The sequence below is a fragment of the Aythya ferina genome (assembly GCF_964211825.1).
Source record: "Aythya ferina genome assembly, chromosome: 4".
Lineage (NCBI taxonomy): Eukaryota > Metazoa > Chordata > Aves > Anseriformes > Anatidae > Aythya > Aythya ferina.
Genome location: NC_140300.1, coordinates 10,323,867 through 10,345,487, shown reverse-complemented (window position 1 = coordinate 10,345,487; position 21,621 = coordinate 10,323,867). Strand labels below are relative to the sequence as shown.

At 41.6% G+C, this 21,621-nt stretch overlaps 2 protein-coding genes across 2 annotated transcripts; one reads left to right on the top strand and one right to left on the bottom strand.

The window, feature by feature from the left end:
* Positions 1–422: 422 nt before the first annotated feature.
* Positions 423–5,381, bottom strand: ADRA2C (adrenoceptor alpha 2C). Its single transcript, XM_084517822.1, has one exon. It carries the CDS (start codon positions 5,265–5,267, stop codon positions 3,942–3,944), a length of 1,326 nt encoding a protein of 441 aa, XP_084373948.1. The 5' UTR covers positions 5,268–5,381; the 3' UTR covers positions 423–3,941.
* On the top strand, positions 5,266–10,531 carry LOC311436758 (uncharacterized protein; the record flags this gene model as incomplete). The annotated part of the gene is made up of 2 exons (XM_084519219.1): positions 5,266–5,732; positions 7,654–10,531. 2 exons carry the CDS (start codon positions 5,266–5,268, stop codon positions 7,685–7,687), a joined length of 501 nt encoding a protein of 166 aa, XP_084375345.1. The 3' UTR covers positions 7,688–10,531.
* Between the last annotated feature and the right edge of the window lie 11,090 nt (positions 10,532–21,621).

Genomic DNA, 21,621 nt, shown 5'->3' with positions numbered 1-21,621 from the left:
AGCATTGCAGTCTTTCATCTCAGTTTTACCTCCCAGAAACTGTCAATGTTCTTGGAGCAACATGACTCTTCTGAAGAGAGATCACACAGAACAACAAGGGCCTGATTCTTATTTTAAACAATAATTTAAAGCTGTGATCCTGTCATATCTCCTATATATAAGGAATCTTCCATCTGCCCCAAGCCTTGCTGATTCTGCAGGTCTTACTCATCCAAAACTCCCACAGAAGAGAGTTGAAAGACAGCAGCATTGAGATCTTACCCAAGCTAAGTTGTATTGTTCGATATTTCAATAACCAACCAATAGTGGTACTGTTCAGAAAATTGGTTTTGAAAATGAAACATTAGCTTCTCACTTGAGACTGACAGAAAATATTCTTCTTGGAGAAATACGCAAATGAACAGTTAAAGATCAGGTGCTTGTTAAAATCAATATGGCTTTATAGTAACATTTCGTTCTTCCACAATAGTAGAGAAAAAAGACTGAGTGTTTCAACCGGCTTATCAGATATGATCAGAGATACAATTGGACACATTCAGAACATAAAATATCTTCTCTTCTTTTCTTAGTAAATCCTTCATTGACTGTACTTTTCCTGGAAATGCTATTAGCCAACTTACAGTGGAAGCACAACCACAGTGTGAATTGCAGAGCTGATAACTTTTTATGAAATGTTAACAACACATGACATGTTACAAACAAATTCCAGTCTTCAGCTATTACAAGTAATAATAGAACACTAATTAAAAAAATAAATCAGCCCCATTTTACTTCCTTGAAGCATATTCAGTAGTTACATTAAAAACAATATTTATAGAAATCCTCTGTATTCACTAATTTGGAGGGAAATGCACTTAAAAGGGGTGTATACTGCACATCTTTATTGATGAATACTACTTTTTAACTAGCTCAGAAGAAATAAGATCCTCTGGAGGCATTGAATCATATGAGTAACTGTGACGAGAAACAAATTAAAACCACAGAAAATGCCCTGTTTTTAAGTACGCTGCTGTACATAGATGTTCAGTATCTGCATCAATCCCTTTTTAGGCATTTTGAAAGGCAAAAGAAAAATAGAAGCATTATTTCCTTTATGTTTATTATAATTACAGAATAATTTTATAGCAAAGAAATTACTTTTAAGGCACATCAGCCATTCCTTACACACTTCACCTCCTCTTAAATCTGTTGATTAAATTTCATTTCCATAGACTCCTTGATTTTTCTGAGGAAAAACAAAGGGGAAGGATTGTTCTTACAGGCAACAAATCGTATTTCAAAAGCAGTGCAACAGTGAAACTGTTGTGTGTCTGCAGACCGGGAAATCACTCTGAATGAGCTTTAAGTGACAAAAACAGACCCTTATCTCGGTAGGAATGGGTATCTCTAATGAAGCCGTCGAGTAGCTCAGAGGTAGTAGCTATGTACCATATGTTGCTTTGGTTGCTCTGGCAATTATATAGTTTATTCAGATTAGACAAACCTGAACTTTTTAGCTACGTCATTACTTACAAACAATCTGAGCTTGTCTCAGCTCTTCTTGATGTCAGATTAAAAAGAATTCTCCATTTTACAAAAGAGAAAATGGCTTATAGTTTCCTCCTCTCGGTCAGTCACTACTTTTTCTCATATTTGTCTGTTTCAGCTACATGCTTGTACCAAAACATTTGCAATTTACAAAGGGACACTGCTGAAAATAAGTTTTAATATGCCTTCTTTAAGTGCATATGTCTAAGCAAAGCTCAATTCCTTTTACAGCTCCAAGCCTTATTTCCAAGTATCCAATAAGTTATGGGTTTAAGACTCTGAAAGTGTCTGTTGTTTCTTTAGTGAAACCAAGCTAACTTCAGATGCATTTGGTGCATTCATCCTTACTTAGGCAGAACTCCCACTTGAGTTGGCCCTGAAGTTAAACTGTTTATTCAATTAACACCAGAATAGTAACCACCGACAACTTGCTTTTCCAGGTTTAAGTGAAATGAATGAAAAACTGATGAAACAAGCAAAGTGATTGCTCTATCATTTCCACTTCTGCCATAGAGATTTCAAGAGAAAAGAGGCTACAGACACTTTTCAGACAGAAGAGAGGGATTAAAGAAGGGTGTATATAATGATTCCCAGGTATAAATTTGATGTAGCTGTTTCAAGCAGCCTGCTGTATTAGATTAGATTTTGTTCTATTTTTCAAAGAGCTGTTTACCATGGAAAGGTTCTTTTGAGGCAGATGCCAAATTGTACTGCCTATGGAAGGAGTGATACACATAACAAAATGGAGCAGTATTTACCCCTGCAAACAGAATACACACCTTGCAGCAACACAGCTGGAGAAGGGATGTAAATGTTCAGCTGAGTCTTACACACTCAGTATGCATTCAGTGAGGAATATACAGACACCAGCCCCTGTCTCTCATTCTCTTCATTACAGTTTATGACATTTAATAAATCCCTGGGAAATGCAGCTTGCTTTAATAATAACTATTCAAACATTTTTCCACCCCTCATCCCCCAAAAAATGCAAACAGGAAAAGGGAGAAAAGGCAGAATTAATTTTAAAGGTTTGGAACAGCTGCACCTTCATTTTGAGATGTGTTCACACAAATCATTGACGATCTGCAATGTATGCTCCTCATTTATATATATATATCTGTGTGTGTGTGTATAAACGATTTAGTTGCTATAAGACCATAAATATGAAGGATTTAAAGACCTTTAAAGTGGTGTGGTGATTGCTCTTCCTCTGAAAATCTGCATAGCAGAGTGCCTCTGACTGCCTGTCTGAGAATGAGAGCAGCACCCATCCAGCCCCTGAGATCAGGCTTTTGAGGGCAGAAAGCTCCCCAGAGAACATGCAAGTTGAGCTAACTGGAAATTTGTCATTTTTCTTTTACCTCAGAAAATGTTAGTTCAGTTCACCAAAATGATTTTGTTTTAATGTAAGTTGGTTTAGGAAAGAATCCTTGTCTTAAACAAGCTACCTGCTGCAGGATAGTAAGGTGCTTAGTCCACTGATCTGAGACTGATGGAGTACAAATTTACTGCCTGGCAATCCAACAGGGGGAAATAAGGTCATGGGATGCATGTGCTCTTTTTCTTATTTCATGAAAATATACAAGACTCCCAGGTTTGTCCCAGTGACACATCAAAAATTAAAGGAAGATAGGAAAAACATTTCCCATCCCCAACTCTATATGAAAAGACCCCTCAGGAAAAAAAAAAAAAAAAAAAAAAAAAAAAAAAAAAAAAAGAAGAAAACAACAAAAAAAAAAGAAAACCCCATGCTTGACTTAAGCCCTGTGTAAAATCATCATTCAGAAGGTTTTAACAGTACAAAGGTTTATTTAGAAAAGAGTTTGGATTGTTCTTTAGGGTTTTTTGGCAAACATTTAAATCCTTTCATAACTGAAAAGACTGCCAGTGCCTGGTACCTAGCACTTTTCCCCAAATAAGCAGCAAAAGCCAATTTCTTAGTGGGACAAGTCCACCACAGGCCTCAGCTGCTCTGTTTATAAATACTCTGATCTGCTATTCCACCACTTAATCTTTTCCTCTTGATGCCTCTGCTTGTTTTCCCATATAAATCCAGAGCCCCTATAAGCTCAATGCCTGCCAAACTCAGTGTCTTAACCCATTTTCCTCTGTGGATTCCCTGTGCCTTCTGTTACGGCTCAAAGACAATCCCTCCCCGCTCTGCTTACCTATCTGCACCCCAGCACAGCTGCTCCAGCACCATGTCGCCGTTCCGCACCACCGTGAATGCACTCAGCCTCTCCAACACCATCCCCATACCCCACACCACCACTCTGCACCACCAAGGGGACGAACCCTCGTCCTACTCAATCTGCCCCATCCCCATGTCCTCTTCCCTCCCTTCTTTTTCAGCACAGAGCCTTTTCTTTCTCTTTTAACTCCACTTATGCTCAAGGCAAATCCATTCCTCCAGCTCAATGCCGGAAGTTCTTCTTCTTCTTCTTAAAGAGAATGTGTTTAAAGGACCTGCGGAAGTCCTGGTTGAAGATGGTGTAGATGACTGGGTTGAGGGAGCTATTGCAATACCCAATCCAGAAGAAGAACTTGAAGAGAGTCTCAGGGACCTCACATGCCTCCCGGCAAATACCATAGAGGCTGTAGCTGAAGAAGAAAGGGAACCAGCAAACTACAAAGACCCCCATGACCACGGCCAGCACAAAAGTGAAACGTTTCTCCCGGGCCTGGGTGACCTTCTTACGGCAGATGCTGCTACGCTTCCGGCGACGGCGGTATGAGAAGAATTCCATGGAGCGGTTGCTAGAGCGGGACAGACGGCTACTAGAGTGCTTGGAGGAATATGAGTAGGAGAAGGACTGGCTCTTGCTGCTTTTGCGGGGATGCTCCTCCCGGCTCCGCCTCCGCCTGCTCTCTGAGGTGCTGCTCTCCTCCAGCTCAATGTCCTCCAGCTCAGAGGCTTTACGCCAGTGGTGCACTGAATAATGTCCATTCTCTCCCAGCTGCATCCTCAGGGATGTGCAGCCCCCAGCAGCACGGCTCAAGCCATTCTCAGTCTGGGAGGACCCCTCTGGCATTGTACGCTTCTCAGAGAGGGTCCTGGTCCTTAGCTTGGCCACGCGGTAGATGCGGATATAGACCAACACCATGATGAGGCAGGGGGCAAAGAAAGAGCCAATGCAAGAAGAAAGGATGTACCATGTCTCATCATTGAGCTTGCACTGGGGAAAGACATCTCCTTCGGGGTCCCGGTACATGGAGATCAAAGGTGGGAAGGAGATGACAGCTGAAATGAGCCAGACAGTGAGGATGATGGCCTTGATCCGCCGGGGGGTCCGTTTGAGGTTGTACTCCACCGCCTGCGTGACCGACCAATACCTGTCGAGACTGATGGCGCACAGGTGGACGATGGAGGAGGTGCAGAACAGCACGTCCAGCGCCAGGTAAATGTTACACCAAGCCTTGCCGAAGTACCAGTAATTCATAAGCTCGTTGGCCAAGGAGAAAGGCATGACCAGAGTAGCCACCAGGATGTCCGCGCTGGCCAGGGACACCAGGAAGAGGTTCTGGGGGGCTCTCAGCGCCCGGCTGGTGAGCACGGCTATCACCACCAGCACGTTGCCCACGATGGTGAAGACGATGAGGAAGCCCACCACCGCCGCCAGGCTGGCCACGGCGGCGGGCGAGTAGGGGGACGGAGGCTTCAGGAGGGGCGACGAGGGGGCCGGCGCCAGGCTCTCGTTGGGGGAGCCCAGGCTCGTGTTCCCCACCGGCAGCAGATCCATGGTGGGTGTGCGGGGCGCCGGCGTCCTACAGAGCCCCGCCGAGCCCCCGCCCCGCCCCGCCGCCCCGCCGCCGCCGCCCCGCCGCCCTCCTCATCGCCCCCCAGCCGCGCGGCTCCCCCCGGCTGCACCTCCCCCGGACCCTTCAGGGCAGAGCCGGGCGGCGCCGCCCCGCCGAGGAGCGGAGCGCGGCCGCGCTGCCCCCGCCCGGTCCCCGCTGAGGGGACAGCGGGGCACGGCTCGGCCCCGCCGCCGCCCGCCCGCTCATGCCCGGCTCCGCGCAGCCCCCGGCTCCGCGGAAGGCGCCGCCCGGCCGAGGAGAGCCGCGGGCGGGCGCTGGATCCTGACGGGGAGCGGCGTCCGGAGCGGCGGCGGCGGCGGCATCAAGCCCGGCGAAGTCGCGGCTGCCCGGCGGCTCCGTCCTAGTCTTGCATCGCGCTCCCAATCGCGCATGCTCAGTCCCGACAGGTGAAGCCGCCTCGCCCGCGACACCACCCCGGCGAAGAGGGGAGGGAGGGGGGGGGGAATAAAACGCGATAAAACCGCCCCGAGCGCCCGGCCCCGCCGCGCTGCCGAGCCCCCCGCCGAGAAAAAAGTTGGCGGTGCCGTGAGGGGCGGCGGCGAGGCCGGGCTGGCGGCGGAGCGCCGCCTGCGGGGGGTGCTGCGGCCGCGAGGGGGCGGCCTCCGCCCGCCCGCTGCCGTTGGCGCCGCGCTGAGGGGAGCGCCCGGGGCGGGGGGTGTCGGGGGTAGGCGGCGGTCGGTGTGCTCGGGGTGTGCGGTGACACACCTAGCGAGGGGGTGTCGGGGTGTGGTTGTGGAGGTAGAGGAGTCTAGACGGGGTGGGAAAGAGGTTTGAGGTGGTAGCCCCTCATTTCGGGCTTTGTTACGGTGGCGGAGCGGCCGCAGAGTTTTGCTCAGACCGTCTCTGGAAGAGACAGGTGAGTGTTTTCAGTAGTCCGAGTGCACGAGGAGTGTGGATGTGTCGCTCTGCTTCTTCACGACAAAGGTGGGAAGGTGGGGAGTGGAGCCATGAACTTGCCTCACCCCCCTCTGCCCGTGGCGAGTAGCCAGCACGATATATCCTCAGACCTCTGCAGGCAGCCCTGTGACTACATTACCTTCATTTAGAAAGAAAATTTGAGGAATGACAACAAAAACTAAGTCAGTGCCACTTTAACGCTGCCTTCTCTAGCTGAACCTGCCCAAAAGAGGGTAGAAGTAGGTAATTCAGCATAACCTGTCTGTGATTTGTGCTGTGTGATCCTGAGAAAATTCTGCCTTGCTCTGGAAAATACATTCTCTCTTCCCACCCTCTTTTCCTCCATCCACTCTCCCTACATCTCTCATCCCCTAAAATCTGCTTTTGAGATTGCCTTTGTGAAGCCATTTGGACATGGTCCTGGTCAACCTCTGTAGGTGGCTGTGCTTCAGAAGTGAGGTTGGATGAGATGACCTGCAGAGGTCCCTTCCAATTTGTAGCATTCCATAATTTGTGGTTCTTTGCAACACTATGAGATTAGGATAACGTTAATGTAAAGATAACAGCAATATATGTGGTGTTCCTCTTCTGGGAGCCCTCCTTGGTGCCTGGATTTTAGATCACGAGTCTTCAAAGCAAGGGCTGTCCCACTGGTCTCTTTGCTTCTGTGCTTGCCTTTTTTAGTGCCATGCTGCAGAGAGCTTGTACTTGTATAAATCTGATAACAGTAGCATAACCCTACCCACAGGATTAGCTGTGCTCATTTAAGGTGAGACAGCGTATGAATTCATCCACAGCTAGTTACTTCAGTAGTTGCTTTTAATCCATAATAATATATGCCTTTTATGTTGTGTGGCAACGTTACCAGCTTGCACAAGATGGCCACATTTTCCTCTGTAAAAATGTGGTAAACGAGGTGGATATGTATGACAGGTCTTGCAGGGTCTTGTGGTACTGAAAACCACAGCCTTAGTGGATTCCGTGGCTACTACCTAATTTTGGAGTTGCCTAAAATCCTTCATCATCACCCTGCTGACTTCTAAGGAGAGGAATTTGATGTTGTGCCTATGGGTATTCCCAGTCTGAGCAGCTGTCTTATGCCTCCCTTCTGTGCCCCATCTGGACCCAGAAATGCAGTGTCCCTAGGAGTTGGGAAGGTCACAGTCTGGTGGAAACATTCTGTTTACTACTGCCATGATCATAGTCTTTATAATGCAAAAAGGTGAGTTTTAAGGGAACATAAACCTAGGAGAACTTATCCTTCATTGTATAACTCGGTGTTATAATTGTCCTCAACTTGAAATAGAACAGCCTTTGTCTTTGGGGAATGATAAGGGATTTTCTGATTCCAGTTACCTTTTTGGTGCAACAAGCACTGACTCCTTTTTTTCTTTCTCTTTGTTATTTTAGTTACGTGGACTGGATTATGAAGGGCTGGAACTGAATATGCTTGGCTCTGATGCGAAAGAAAAATCCTCTGAAGATTATGATCTAACAATCTATTTTATAAGCAATTTACTCTGAAGTTTTTTTGTTGTTTGAAAACTAACCAACAAACACCTTGTGACTGCGTCTAAAAGAGAAAAGACATCATGTTGAAGCTAAACTTTCTAATGCAACTGAAATGCAGAAGCAGTAATTACCTAAACAACTAAAGTGTAACACGCAGAACAAAATGAAATAGAAATCTGATATCCCCTCAAGTCCTCCTAAACAGACAAGCAATTTGATAAGGAGGGCCCTTTAAAAACATTTGCCAAGCCTCAGGAAGAATAAATGAATGGAATTTGAAGTTAGTAAAGTTCAAACGGGAAGTAAATTGCACATTTTTAACATGACAGCTGAATAACCACTGAAGTAAATTCCTAATATTTGTGGTCAGTTCTTCATATTTGAAAGCTTCATAATGGTGTTTATGAACTTAGAGGACAAGGTGCAGGAATTTAAAGTCTAACCTCTAATGTGACTGACATTAGGCAGGATGACATTAGCGAGAATGTTTATCAAACTGCTTCCATCTGGGCTTAAAATATCATAAATATAAACTGCAAAATCACATGAACACTTGGAATTCAAAACCTAACTGTTAGAAAAGGGATATATAAGCCCCATGATATTCAATTCCCTTAGGGTAATTAGGAAAGCAGACCGAGCTACATATCCTACTGAGTTTTATGAGCAAGTATATCTTGGAGTTGTATGAGCTTGAACTTGAAATAAACTTTCAGCTAATAACTCGGGGCTTCAGATTAAAAGAGCTTTTCAATAGAGATTTATCTTTGCTGAAATAATACCGAAGTTTCTTAACAAAAGGAATGAGACAAGTGAATGTCTGAGCAATTATTTGGCATTTCTAATGAGATGTCAATTGTAAAAGATATAGGAAAATTAAAAATAAATTGGGAGCAATAATATCCATTTTATGTTGTGATTTCTTTAACACCAGAGTTGTACTGTAACTGAAATAATTCAGTCACTAGTATGTGCTGACAGAGTGAGCCCTAGGCACACATTTATCATTTCAGTATAACTCCACTGGAGCCAGTGAAGTAACGTTTGGATTTTCATATATGTAAATGAGATCCAGTTTGGGTCCTCTGTGCCTAAATAGCAGTATATCACCATACAGAGAGGAATTAAAAATGTGCATAGATAAGAGAAATCTGCCCTCATGAAAATCTGCTTAGTCTACTGAGAGACAAAGATAGGAGCAGAGTGAAAAACAGTGGATAAATCAAATGTAGTCATGTTTTTGAAAATCAGTGATTTGATATAAAACATAAAGGATAAAGTTTCTAGAAACCTGGCAAGATAGGTGGGCACATTTCTACTCTTTATCCTTTCCTGCCCTTACGCTGATTCAAATGCATCTCTCCTTACAGTATTTTGTTCATTCTCAAAACTGGCTTTCCAATACTTAATAACTCCTAACTATTGGCCTGCATTGGAGCTCACAGTCCGTAGGTGATAATATATTCCCATGGGAAAAAAAAAAAAAGGTGGGGAGGAAGGGTTAGAGACTGGATGAGGCTCCTTTAGGCAGTGGATTGGACCTGGCTTAAGTTGATCCAAGCCCAGTTCTTCCTGAAGTAATCTGGTAGATATTGTGCCATACCCATCTACCCGCTGTATGGTGTGCAGCTTTGGTTCCCTCATCCACAACAAACTTTCCATCACAGAAGGCTGAGAAGATCCCATGGGAGCAGAACTACTTCTTATAGCTTTTTGTCTCTAATTCTTGTTCTTCTTTACTTGGGCTCTCTAGTTGGACTGACCTTTAATTCAGTTTGACTGACAAGAAGTCTGTATTGGTCAAAAAGACCCACCACCTGCACCTGGGTTTAAGTCTTGGGAAATCACAAAACCTGTCACTGGATAATCTTTGGCAGTGCTGACCAAAAGAAATCAAATCCACATTTTGGGGCAGTTATCAAACTGATATCCACCCAACCACTGAAGTCAATGGAAATAGTGCTACTGATACGCTTTAGGCTTCTGTTAGGTTGTATTTGGTTTGAATTCAACATCACCTGCCAGAAGTGTACACTGTGCTTCCATGTACATAGAATTAGGAGATAAAGCTTTTGCCAGTTGGAGATAAAGCTCTTCCAAACTTTGCCATGTTTTAAGACCTCAAGAAAGACTTGTATGCTTGAAAGCATGTCTGTTTTTTTCCTCCCACCTGTATCAGCTGAATTAAAGGCAAATACTACCTCTCCCTACAAACCTACCTCTTTATATATCTTTAAGTCATCATAATTGTAATCATTCTGTTAAAGAAATGCTCTTCAATGCCATTTTCTGCTTAAAAAACAACAAATTAATCCCTCCCTCTAGAAAAGAACAAAGTTTTCTTTCTTAATAGAGAAGGTGATTCCTGATTTTCAGTGAGAACTTTGTTCTTTATTCCGCCTTGTAACTTTGAAAATGTGTATTAGATAAATAGAAAGGTTTACAGGACAGCCTTATGTACTAAACATCTGGAAGTGCTTTTTAGTCTCTCAAACTAAGCTTTACATCAATCAAGAAAATTACACATTCTTATCAACTGTACAAGAAACTGCTAACAAAACATTCTGTACATCTGTATACTTTTAAAGACACATTTGCATTATAACTCTGCTCAGGATGTAATGATCAAGTAGAATGAGTTAGCTGGAATCTCTGTAAATAGTTAAAGAGAGAAGCTACAATAAATCCATGTAATAGCAAAATGGGATAAGAGGTAAATAGTAAGTAGTCTGTCCTGAATTTTGAAAGAAAGAAACTAAATGTAAGAAAATAGGGAGTTTTTCTTTAATAAATAAATAAATAAATAAATAAATAAATAAAGCAGTACAATGTCCAGAGAAAGACAAAATTTTGATTAAATTAATCCATCTTTTTGAAACCAATTCTTTATATGAAAGAATATTTCATTAACAATTTAGGGATCAAGACCAAATCAAAAACATTTTTTTTTTCCTTTTTTTTTTTATTTCCCTTGGTGAGGAACTAAATCACCATGCTGAAGTCAGTATTATGTTTGATCTGAAAGTGACAGAGAAATTTATCAGTTTGGCTCCATAATGCATTTTTTTCTCTGACATTCTGTCATATATTTGTGACCTTTTTCATGCTCTTATTAAGCAGTATCATTGCTGTTGGTTGTAAGAACATGCAACAGAAGTCAGATAATGTTAGTTAGGCATATCTTGGCTGGCTGGTTTCTGTAGTTTTTTTTGTTGGTGGTGTTGTTTTTTGTGTTTTTTTTTTGTTTGTTTGTTTTTTGCTTTTGCAACAAGATTGCTTCAGCCATAACTGTTGCCAAGAGTGCCATTGCTTCAACCCTTTGGAACCAAACCTGGGGCTACCACTGAAATATTTGTTAGATTCTCTCTATTACTGGAGAGTCATGAAAAATAGATCTATGTCCCCTATTCCTTTTTACTATTTGTACTGTTGCTGTTATCTGTACTCATTGTGAGGCTTCTTCATTTCTTATTTATTTAGTCAGACTTTAAATAGCCTTCCCAGACACCTGTACTGATAGCTGTGCCATTTGCACAGGATGAGTGTATTATTTTTTCTAGGACTCCGCACTGTATTTGAAGACTCTTTCACTTGATTTCAATGTGTTTTATAATCATACAAGACAGTAATATGTATATTATAGTAAGCACAGTAATATGTATAAGAAGGAATTAATTTATTTTTCTGAACTTATATAAAGAATGCATTTATTTGCATTTTGAATAAGGTTATGTAAATTTGTAAAAGCTTCAGCTTCTCAATAGAGAAAATTATGTATAGATAGTTTATCTGTGGGATTGCCTATCTCTGTTAATTGTACAGCCTGTTTGTTTGGCATCAGGGTAAGACAGCCATTTTTATCACATACTTTCAACTGATTTATTTATGAGATAGATTTTGACTACAAGACCTTACATCTCTACTCAGTTCATTTATATTTGAAGCCCTATTTCCACAGTAATGATCACATAGCAGAATCCATTCCAATGGATTTCAGTGAAGGTGAGGTAGACGATACAATTTTTGTTACCAAGGTTTATCACCTCCTAGCTGCATCCAATTCACAGCATGTTTATGCTTAATGTTTTGAATTGCCACATGAAAGACTTCCAGGGTTGGTACTACCTGCTATGACTATCCATTATCAAATCAAGCCACATCCAATTCAGGACAAGAGGCATCATCTTACACTGTTGTATGATGCTATTCAAGAGAAAGCTCTTGTATATACCAGATCAATTAGAGCAAATATTACTGTGTTTCCTAAGCCTGCAATGAATGGCAACTCTGAAGCTACTGCTTTGTAGTAATGTAATTGGCTTCAGTGTAGTTAGCTAGACTGAAGACTTTCCAAGGGAACAGGAGAAGATTCTATATTCCTGCTTTCATATCAAACCTTGGGGACATACACTAATATTGTGATGTCCTTTTCATTTCCTTATATCTGTTCTATAGTAATTTGAATTGTATTTGATAATTTATCTTTCTTCTGCCTCTCAGAGGCTACTTTAAGCTCATGCATATTAGAATTCTTCAAGATAGATATCAAATTTTGCCATTCCTTACTAGCAAATTGAAGCATTTTCTTGCAAAGTTTTTGAGATGTTCTGCCTTTCTGTTCCTTTGTTCCTCTAAAAGATATTTTTTCCTATTTATTTATTTTCTCCCTAGTCATTACTCCTTATTTCAATTTCCTCATTGTGGCTTAAGATCTCCATAAAGTCTTTAAACAGCTTGATGAATGTTCTCATGTCTCCCTTCAGTGCTGCTGTTTCTGCTTTCAGTGTCTGTCTATAAGCACAGCGCCTTTTATCCTGTTTTGGCTGATCTTTTTACTGCTTTATCTTTATCCCTATATTTCTTTTGTCTTTGTTTACTTTTTGGCCTTAATGTATTGAGTAGATTTAACTTATCCTGCCTTTTTTCTGTAATAGCATCCCATGTGGCATTACTAATCCAGTCTTCTTTTCTAGTTTTGATAAAGAACGATCTCTGCTGAATTAATGCAAAATTTACAAATGGTTTCCTATACTTTTTGTATAATGTCAAACAAAGTTTCTGCCATATCTGAAAGCTTTCTTGAATGTGTCAATTAAAAATCATTCTTTATGTATTCATTCTTCATTAAAGCTATTAATTTTTCTTGCAAACTTAATTCTCTTGTTTTGTTTTGTTTTCATTTTAATGGTGTGTATGTATAATTGATGTTCATATGGCCTTAGAGTCTGAATTTCATCATACACATTAAAAAACTACCTGATTTCTAGTAATGCAACCAGAAGAGATCCAGCATATTTTGTGTATTTTATTGTGGGGGAATAATATCCCTCTGCCAGAAAGGACAATTCAATCAGGAAGACACTTTTCACTATTGTCAAGTGGGTCTTGTGTGTACACTGTCAAGTCAACACATCACTGATGTCACCCTGGACTTTAGTAGTAAGGACTAGTAAAAACCCTATAAAGAATATTACTCTTTTCTTTATGACACTCATTTGTTCCAGCCTGGCTTTAGATGGTAGTCATTTTCACACTTGCACTTAAATTATTGTCAATAATTCTAGTATTCACTCTGTGCTATAATATTTCACTTCTTTGATAACTTGAGACTACTTCAAGCCTATATTACAAGTGATATAGTTGAGAAAGGAGCCCAAAATTGGGGATAATTTTGGAGTAGTGACTTGTTGTGGGCCTTCCCTGCTACAGCAGTATCTCTTGGTACATTTTATGCAATCCACTGGAGAATCACCCATGGGTCAAAGATACTCCTTTGACATTTTACTGTCTATTTTGGATTTGGTCTTAAGCATGTAAATCAAATTATGCATGTCTTTCTGTGTTTTGATGAATGAAGCCTTATATTTAGAAACGGCAAATCAGTAAATATCAGTAAACAAGTCATTTAAAGTGAAAACGTCTCATTGGAGGCATGTTACAAAGCAGAAAAGATGTAATAAAATTTATTCTCAATTCATGTTACACATTCTTACTCATGTTTGGAAGTAAGGATGAATCAAGGAAAAGAAAGAGAGAGAGAGCAAGCAAGAGAGAAAGGAGAGGAGGGAGGGAAGAAGCTGTTATTTTAATCTCCACAGAGCATCCAAAAAGTATGGACTCAAGTGCTGTGTTTTTTCTGATCTTATCCATTTACTTTGAACATCTGCAGTGTGCAGTAAACTATACTTTACATTTGTAGCTAGGTTAATGGCAATCTTTAAGAATATCGGGCAAAACATGTCAAAAATTGCAGTATACCTTTATGAACAAATTATCTACTAAATGTGGTGAACACAGGCTTTTCCAAATAAGAATAGTTTAACTCTCAAGAGATGCACAGCAGGAGTAGGAGCAAGTACCGTAGCCTGCTATTATCTGTCATGCAATGGAACTGTTGATTTCAAGTTCATAGAAAGTTCAGATCAAAAAGAGATAACTCAGTGAAATCATTGATTAGGAGTAGGAAGACCATAACGAATCAAAAAACTATGTTATCTGTTACCAGTCCTTGATTATTTAAGTTACTGCAGCTATTGGAAATCAGAGCCAGCTTAGCACTAGACAACATTCTTTTATTTGTATTCTACTTGCTTGTCATAGTTTTATAAGATTCAGCTAACTCTGACAATCAGTAGTCTTTAAAATGAAAATGCAGAAGACATACAAATTAACTCTAGGTCATACAAAGAAAAAATCGTAGTGAAGAAGTTTTATTAATTTCATGCAGAATCAAAAATGTAACTCAAACTCTTGTTTCAACAACAGTGCTTAAGAGTCATGAATGTCTGATTCAGACTTCAGCACAGAAAATGTCCCTACCTAAATGTGAGCGTTTATGTAAACATAATGTACCACCATAAACATTCAATACCAATGTACGTGCACTGTTATTATAAATGGACTAATATCTGTAACATCTACCAACTGTTCTTTTCCAACAGATTCGTAGAGAATTCCTGTTCAAATGCATTTTGGTGTCCGTTGCAGAGGGATATAAGACATGTCTGTCGCTTAATGTTGCCTTTCTTATGTTAGCCTTCCTGTAGGAGTACTCATAAGTTCCCAGGGAAATACAGAGCTGTAAGTAATGAAGCAGTGTACCAGGGCCAAGTGAAAGGATTTGGAGTGTAGATGTGGATCAGACAGATACACATTTTTATCACATCTATTTAAGATCCATTATTATTTAATAATTAAATTATTTGAGTAAATACTTTGCATAGTAAAGTAGGCAAATATGCTTAACAGTGCTGGGAGTATCCTGCAAGGAAATACCAATGCATCATAGCTCTTTCTTGATCTTTGATCATGAGCACCTCCTGTCAGATGTTCTGGTTCATGCTACTTATACTTGAGCAATTCCAGCAGGTGCAAATCTTGGATCCTATCCACCTCAATTAGAGCTAAGTTACAAGGAAGGAATTTACAAGTAAGGCCTTTCTGAAACACCTGTGAAAACACATTTAATCATTTATAAAGCATTTGTTGCTTACCATTACAAATTTAGTTATTTCCCTCTATTATCTTTCTCCGTCAAGAAAGCTATTGACAGATTAGCAATCTTGTTCCTTCTGGTACTTTGATCACTTTGCATTAATGACTTTGGCTAGGTAAAAGCATTGGCTTTTAAAAATGGAGTGAGATGCTTAACAGCTATCTTATTAGTGTTAATTTTCAGTATTCCATTAGAATGTGTGTTAAAAGGACAGGTAAAAGGTTCAAAGCTTCCCCTACCAGTGAATATCCCCTAATGCAGCATCAAAGAAACGTGTAGTGAATGACTGGTTGGGACAGATAGGCCTTAACAGTAGCAGTAACTTGTCCTTCAGGTGGCCTCAGCATTAGCCAGTCAAGCTTAATGAGTAAAAATGCTGAGCAATAAATTTAAGGATATAGAAAAATAGAATGGTTTGTGTTGGAAAAGACCTTAAAGATCACCAATCCCCCTGCCATGGGAAGAGACACATTCCATTAGACCAGGTTGTCCAATGTCCCATCCAACCTGGCCTAACAAAGGGCTGAGTTTCTAAAAGAGTAAAGGGGGTAGTTTCTCATGTGGAGTCATCCAGGATTACTCTGTAGATCCATAATAAAGACAGCTTTGTTTAACTCATTTAAAATTTTTAATATTCCAGTGGCTACTTTTTTTCAAAAATTTTACACATATCCTGTTGCAGGATGTTATTTTCAGCATCTCTTAGCAAGGCGTTTGCAGCAAATTCAGCAGTCTGACAGAGCTGCCTCCAGATGAATGGTCACTCACAATAACTAATAGTTTGGCTTTCATTTCAGTCAAATGATTTTGGGGTAGAAGGCCTGAGCAGTCTGCCTTCCCTCCTGCAGAGAATTCTCTGCTGTTCACTCCAGAGTTGTCCTCAATAACAGGACCACACTGATGCACTGTGCTCAACTCATAGCTTATGCAGCTCCACACAGAAAACAAGCCTGTAATTAAATTGTTCAAAATTTGAAGATCAGTGTGTTTTGCCATCCCTTCAGACCTAATTACTTGCCAAAACACACTGTGCACAGGGTGGGAATTAATATTAATTAGGAATCGTCTTGAACTGCAGATTACAGCCATTATAGGCAGAGGAAATGATTATGAGATTTATGCAACTCACATCTTTAAAAAAATATAATTACAACAACAAAGCCCTGTTTCTCAGTATACATAAAGAGGCTAGATAAAGACATTTGTTCCAGGTTAATGTCAGACTGAATTGACTACATTCCACAGGATTCATCCTGGTTTATACCACTGCAAGTGACAGGAGAGGGAAGCCCTTTGTGTGCTTCCGTGTAGTAATGGACTGGCTGGTAATGTTGCTGATGGTGATTTTCATCGGCCAGAGTTTTTCTGAAAACAGCCTGGGCCATTCTGCTATGATGTCCCATTTGCTATCACCCAGCTCCTCCTTCTCAAGGCATGTGTAGACATTCCACATGTCCCTCACAAGACAAGAGGCAGAGCTGGGCCATAGCACACTGCTTTTTATCAGCTGCAGAACATGTTTAGGGCAGTTTCATGGTCCCTAAGCAAGAGCAGAGTCCCTGGTATACCGCTGCTTGTTGGGGAGCTCTGCCTGGGGGTTAGTGGCCAGAAGTTAGTGCCTCATTTTCTTGTTTGGAGGCTGCAACTCCAAGCTTTTGCTCCATACACAGAAAACATTCCTGAATATGTGCCATTCCTCCTTAGTATAATGCTAGAGGTCAGTAATCTAGGCTGTATTCAGAGGACCTAAATAGTTCCTGTTGACTAAATAAGAAGGAGGCCTTCAGAAACACCTGGTAATGAGGAAACACCAGGCTCTGGAAATAGAATGAATTTTGATAGAATGGATAGAACACAAGGAGAACACTGAAAACTGGAAGACAGAAGTGCTTATGTCAGTTGGCTGTACTTTGTTTTTTAACTCGCAGAAAAGAACAGGATGATGGGGTGTGCAATGACTTGTCCAGTATCGGAGGCTCTCCCTTAACAATTGCTGCCATCAACAGAAGAAATTTTTAATTCAGGCTTTCCAATAACAGTATCTGTGACTGCCAAGAATGTTTAATGAGCCATATGTATATGAAAAAGAAGTGGCCTCTTTTGTGGTTTCTTGATTAAAAAGAAATTGTAAACCATCAGCAACTGACAAAATATATACTGGGATGTTATCTTCTTTTTTACCTTTGAGACTTAAAGGAACAGAATTTCAAGAACAAACTAAAAGGTCAGATTGGGTGATTGGGAGTATGGAAAAACTTTATAAGGACAGTATTGATAGTATTGCAGTCCTAATTTATTTTGGAAGCAAATAGAGTAGAAATATCAAAAATATACTGAAATGGAATATGAAAAGCATCAGTTGCTGTGCTTGAGGTGTTCAACTCTTGGAAAAGAAGCAATGTTTGTTTCCAAATGCTAATGATCCATGTCTGTATATTTATGAATTGATTACTACTGAAATGAACAACACTTAATACATATTTTACATTTTCTGTTCAAAGCAAGAGTCATATTTTGTTGTCATATCTCTTTTTGTTTCTAATATAGCATTCTTATTATAGGTAGTGCTGCTTTAATTTTGGCGTGCTGTCTTGAAGTAGTGTCAGTGCCTTAAAGTATCACAGAATCACAGAATTTCTAGGTTGGAAGAGACCTCAAGATCACATCGAGTCCAACCTCCAACCTAACGCTAGCAGTCCCCACTAAACCATATCCCTAAGCTCTACATCTAAACGTCTTTTGAAGACTTCCAGGGATGGTGACTCCACCACTTCCCTGGGCAGCCTGTTCCAATGCCTCACAACCCTTTCAGTAAAGAAGTTCTTCCTAACATCTAACCTAAAACTCCCCTGGCTCAACTTAAGCCCATTCCCCCTCGTCCTGTCACCAGGCACGTGGGAGAACAGACCAACCCCCACCTCGCTACAGCCTCCCTTGAGGTACCTATAGAGAGCGATAAGGTCGCCCCTGAGCCTCCTCTTCTCCAGGCTGAACAAGCCCAGCTCCCTCAGCCGCTCTTCGTAGGACTTGTTCTCCAGGCCCCTCACCAGCTTCGTCGCCCTTCTCTGCACCCGCTCAAGCACCTTGATGTCCTTCTTGTAGCGAGGGGCCCAAAACTGAACACAGTACTCGAGGTGCGGCCTCACCAGAGCTGAGTACAGGGGGACGATCACCTCCCTAGCCCTGCTGGTCACGCTGTTCCTGATACAAGCCAGGATGCCGTTGGCCTTCTTGGCCACCTGAGCACACTGCTGGCTCATATTCAGCTGACTATCCACCATCACTCCCAGGTCCTTCTCTGCCTGGCAGCTCTCCAACCATTCCTCTCCCAGCCTATAGCTCTGCTTGGGGTTATTGCGCCCCAGGTGCAGGACCCGGCACTTGGCCTTGTTAAACTTCATGCAGTTGACCTCAGCCCATCGGTGCAGCCTATCCAGATCCTTCTGCAGAGCTTTCCTACCCTCAAGCAGATCGACACATGTGCATAGCTTGGTGTCATCTGTAAACTTACTGAGGGTGCACTCAATGCCCTCGTCCAGATCATCGATGAAGATATTAAAGAGGACCGGCCCCAGCACCGAGCCCTGGGGGACACCACTAGTGACTGGCCTCCAACTGGACTTGGCTCCATTCACCACGACTCTTTGGGCCCAGCTATCCAGCCAGTTTCTAACCCAACGAAGCGTGCGCCAGTCCAAGCCAAGAGCAGCCAGTTTCTTGAGGAGAATGCTGTGGGAGACGGTGTCAAAAGCCTTGCTGAAGTCAAGGTAGACCACATCCACAGCCTTTCCCTCATCCACCCAGCGCGTCACTTTGTCATAGAAGGAGATCAGGTTCGTCAAGCAGGACCTGCCTTTCATAAACCCATGCTGACTGATCGCCTGCTTGCCCTGCAAGTGCTGCGTGATGACTCTCAGGAGGATCTGCTCCATGAGCTTCCCTGGCACTGAGGTCAAACTGACAGGCCTGTAGTTTCCCGGGTCAGTCCTCCGGCCCTTCTTGTAGATGGGCGTCACATTTGCTAGCCGCCAGTCAACTGGGACCTCCCCCGATAGCCAGGACTGCTGATAAATGATGGACAGTGGCTTGGCCAGCTCCTCTGCCAGTTCTCTCAGTACCCTTGGGTGGATCCCATCCGGCCCCATCGCCTTGTGCACATCTAAGTGCTGTAGCAGGTCACCAACCAGTTCTTCATGGATAGTGAGGGCCACATCCTGCTCCCCATCCCCTTCCACCAGCTCAGGGTACTGAGTATCCAGAGAACAACCGGTATTGCCGCTAAAGACTGAGGCAAAGAAGGCATTGAGCACCTCCGCCTTTTCCTCATCTCTTGTAACTAAGTTTCCCCCCGCATCCAGTAAAGGATGGAGATTCTCCTTAGTCCTCCTTTTTGTGTTGATGTATTTATAGAAACGTTTTTTGTTATCTTTAACAGCAGTAGCCAGATTGAGCTCCAGATGAGCTTTGGCCTTCCTAATTTTTTCCCTGCACAGCCTCGCTACATCCTTAAAGTCCTCCCTAGTGGCCTGCCCACTTTTCCAAAGCTTATAAACCCTCTTTTTTCTCCTAAGATCTCCTAAGTAGTCTCAAAGTAGTCTCAAGTAGTCTTAAAGTAGTCTCCAGTGCTTCTAATTGGTGACCAGTATGCAAAGATCTATATCCAATGTTAATAGGAATAAGACAAAATCTTTCTGCAATAGCCTTGGTAAGCTATTTAAGCATATAGGTGTGCATGTTTCAAGAAAATGCCTGTGAATTTTAGCTAAATGTGTCCCCCTGTCTTATTTTGAAAGTCCAAAGGAGAGCACTGAATGAACAAAACAATGAAAAAAAGCGAGCAGGCTGTCCTTTACCTGCTGATTCCAATGCCTTGATGAAAATAGAATGATATTCAAATATCTTCGGTATTTGAACCTGATAAAAGTTGAAGCAAACATTTGTTTTGTGAGTTTGCAGTACTCCTAGATTTGAAAATTCTGTCATGTTTGTAGAATTCATCAAATAATAAAATCTGAAGATTCAGGAGAACGAATATTGACCAGTGAAGAGAGTAATGTATTTCTAACCTGAATAAATTTAATCAATGCTGTGGAGGAATCCTATAATCATCAGCCTCCTTTACAGGGAGTTGTGAGTTATCTCAAAATAAAGCACCTCAAAACTGACAAGAGATACAAATAAGCACTGATAAGCTATTCCAGGAACTTTGGTGTTTCTTGGGGTAAAAAGTGAATCCTTTTTATGGATATTCTGCATTCATTTAAAAAATGAATATGAAATGAAAAACTATGTGAATTTATTGGGAATTAATTTTAAAACATTTTGAAGATAGAAAATAGCAAACCATCTTCATTCAAAATTTCATTCCTGCAGTGTTTAATTACTGGCACTTTAATGTCCCCTGCAAACTGCTGTGCATCCCTTTACGGCTGCAATTACTGGAAAAGATATTTTAAAAATGGAGTCGTTAGAAGAAAGATTTCTTTAAAATAATGTAGCTTTTTCATCACAGTCTACAACTTCCTCGTAAGGGGGTGTCGAGAGGCAGGAGACCTTTTCTCCATTAACGCCAGTGACAGGACCCGTGGGAACGGGGTTAAGCTGAGGCAGGGGAAATTTAGGCTTGACATCAGGAGGGGGTTCTTCACAGAGAGGGTGGTTGCACACTGGAACAGGCTCCCCAGGGAAGTGGTCACTGCACCGAGCCTGTCTGAATTTAAGAAGAGATTGGACTGTGCACTTAGTCACATGGTCTGAACTTTTGGGTAGACCTGTGCGGTGTCAAGAGTTGGACTTGATGATCCTTAAGGGTCCCTTCCAACTCAGGATATTCTATGATTCTATGATTTTTTACTTCTTCAAGAAAAATAGATCCGGTTACAATCATGTAATGTAGAACAATTAATAATAAGAGACATTTTCCTGCTGTGAACATACATATTTAATCCGGTCCTTACCATCGAAGCATCTTACTCAAAGAATATTATTTTTATTAATCTGTATCAGTTACAATGTTTTGGATCTCAGCTGAATTTGGTACAAATAAGCAAGCAAACAAACAAAAACACAATTACCTTACTAATGGCAAGTAATTTTATACAGGTGATGTAAATGTTGATTTCTTATGATGTTTTGAGATTTCTCAATTGTTGGTTTCATCCTTAAATGGAACAAGACAAAAAGGCCTGGTTCAGTGGTCTAAACCTAGATGTCCAGTATCAGTGCCATAACACGTCTTGCTTAACCTCCAGATTTCAACACTACCTTTAGTCTTATGTTGACAAAATGTAGGCAAATGAATCAAGCTTCAGATGAGATTTTATGCATCTCCTTTACAATATTCAAACATGTTTGTTTTAGTCATATGGAGA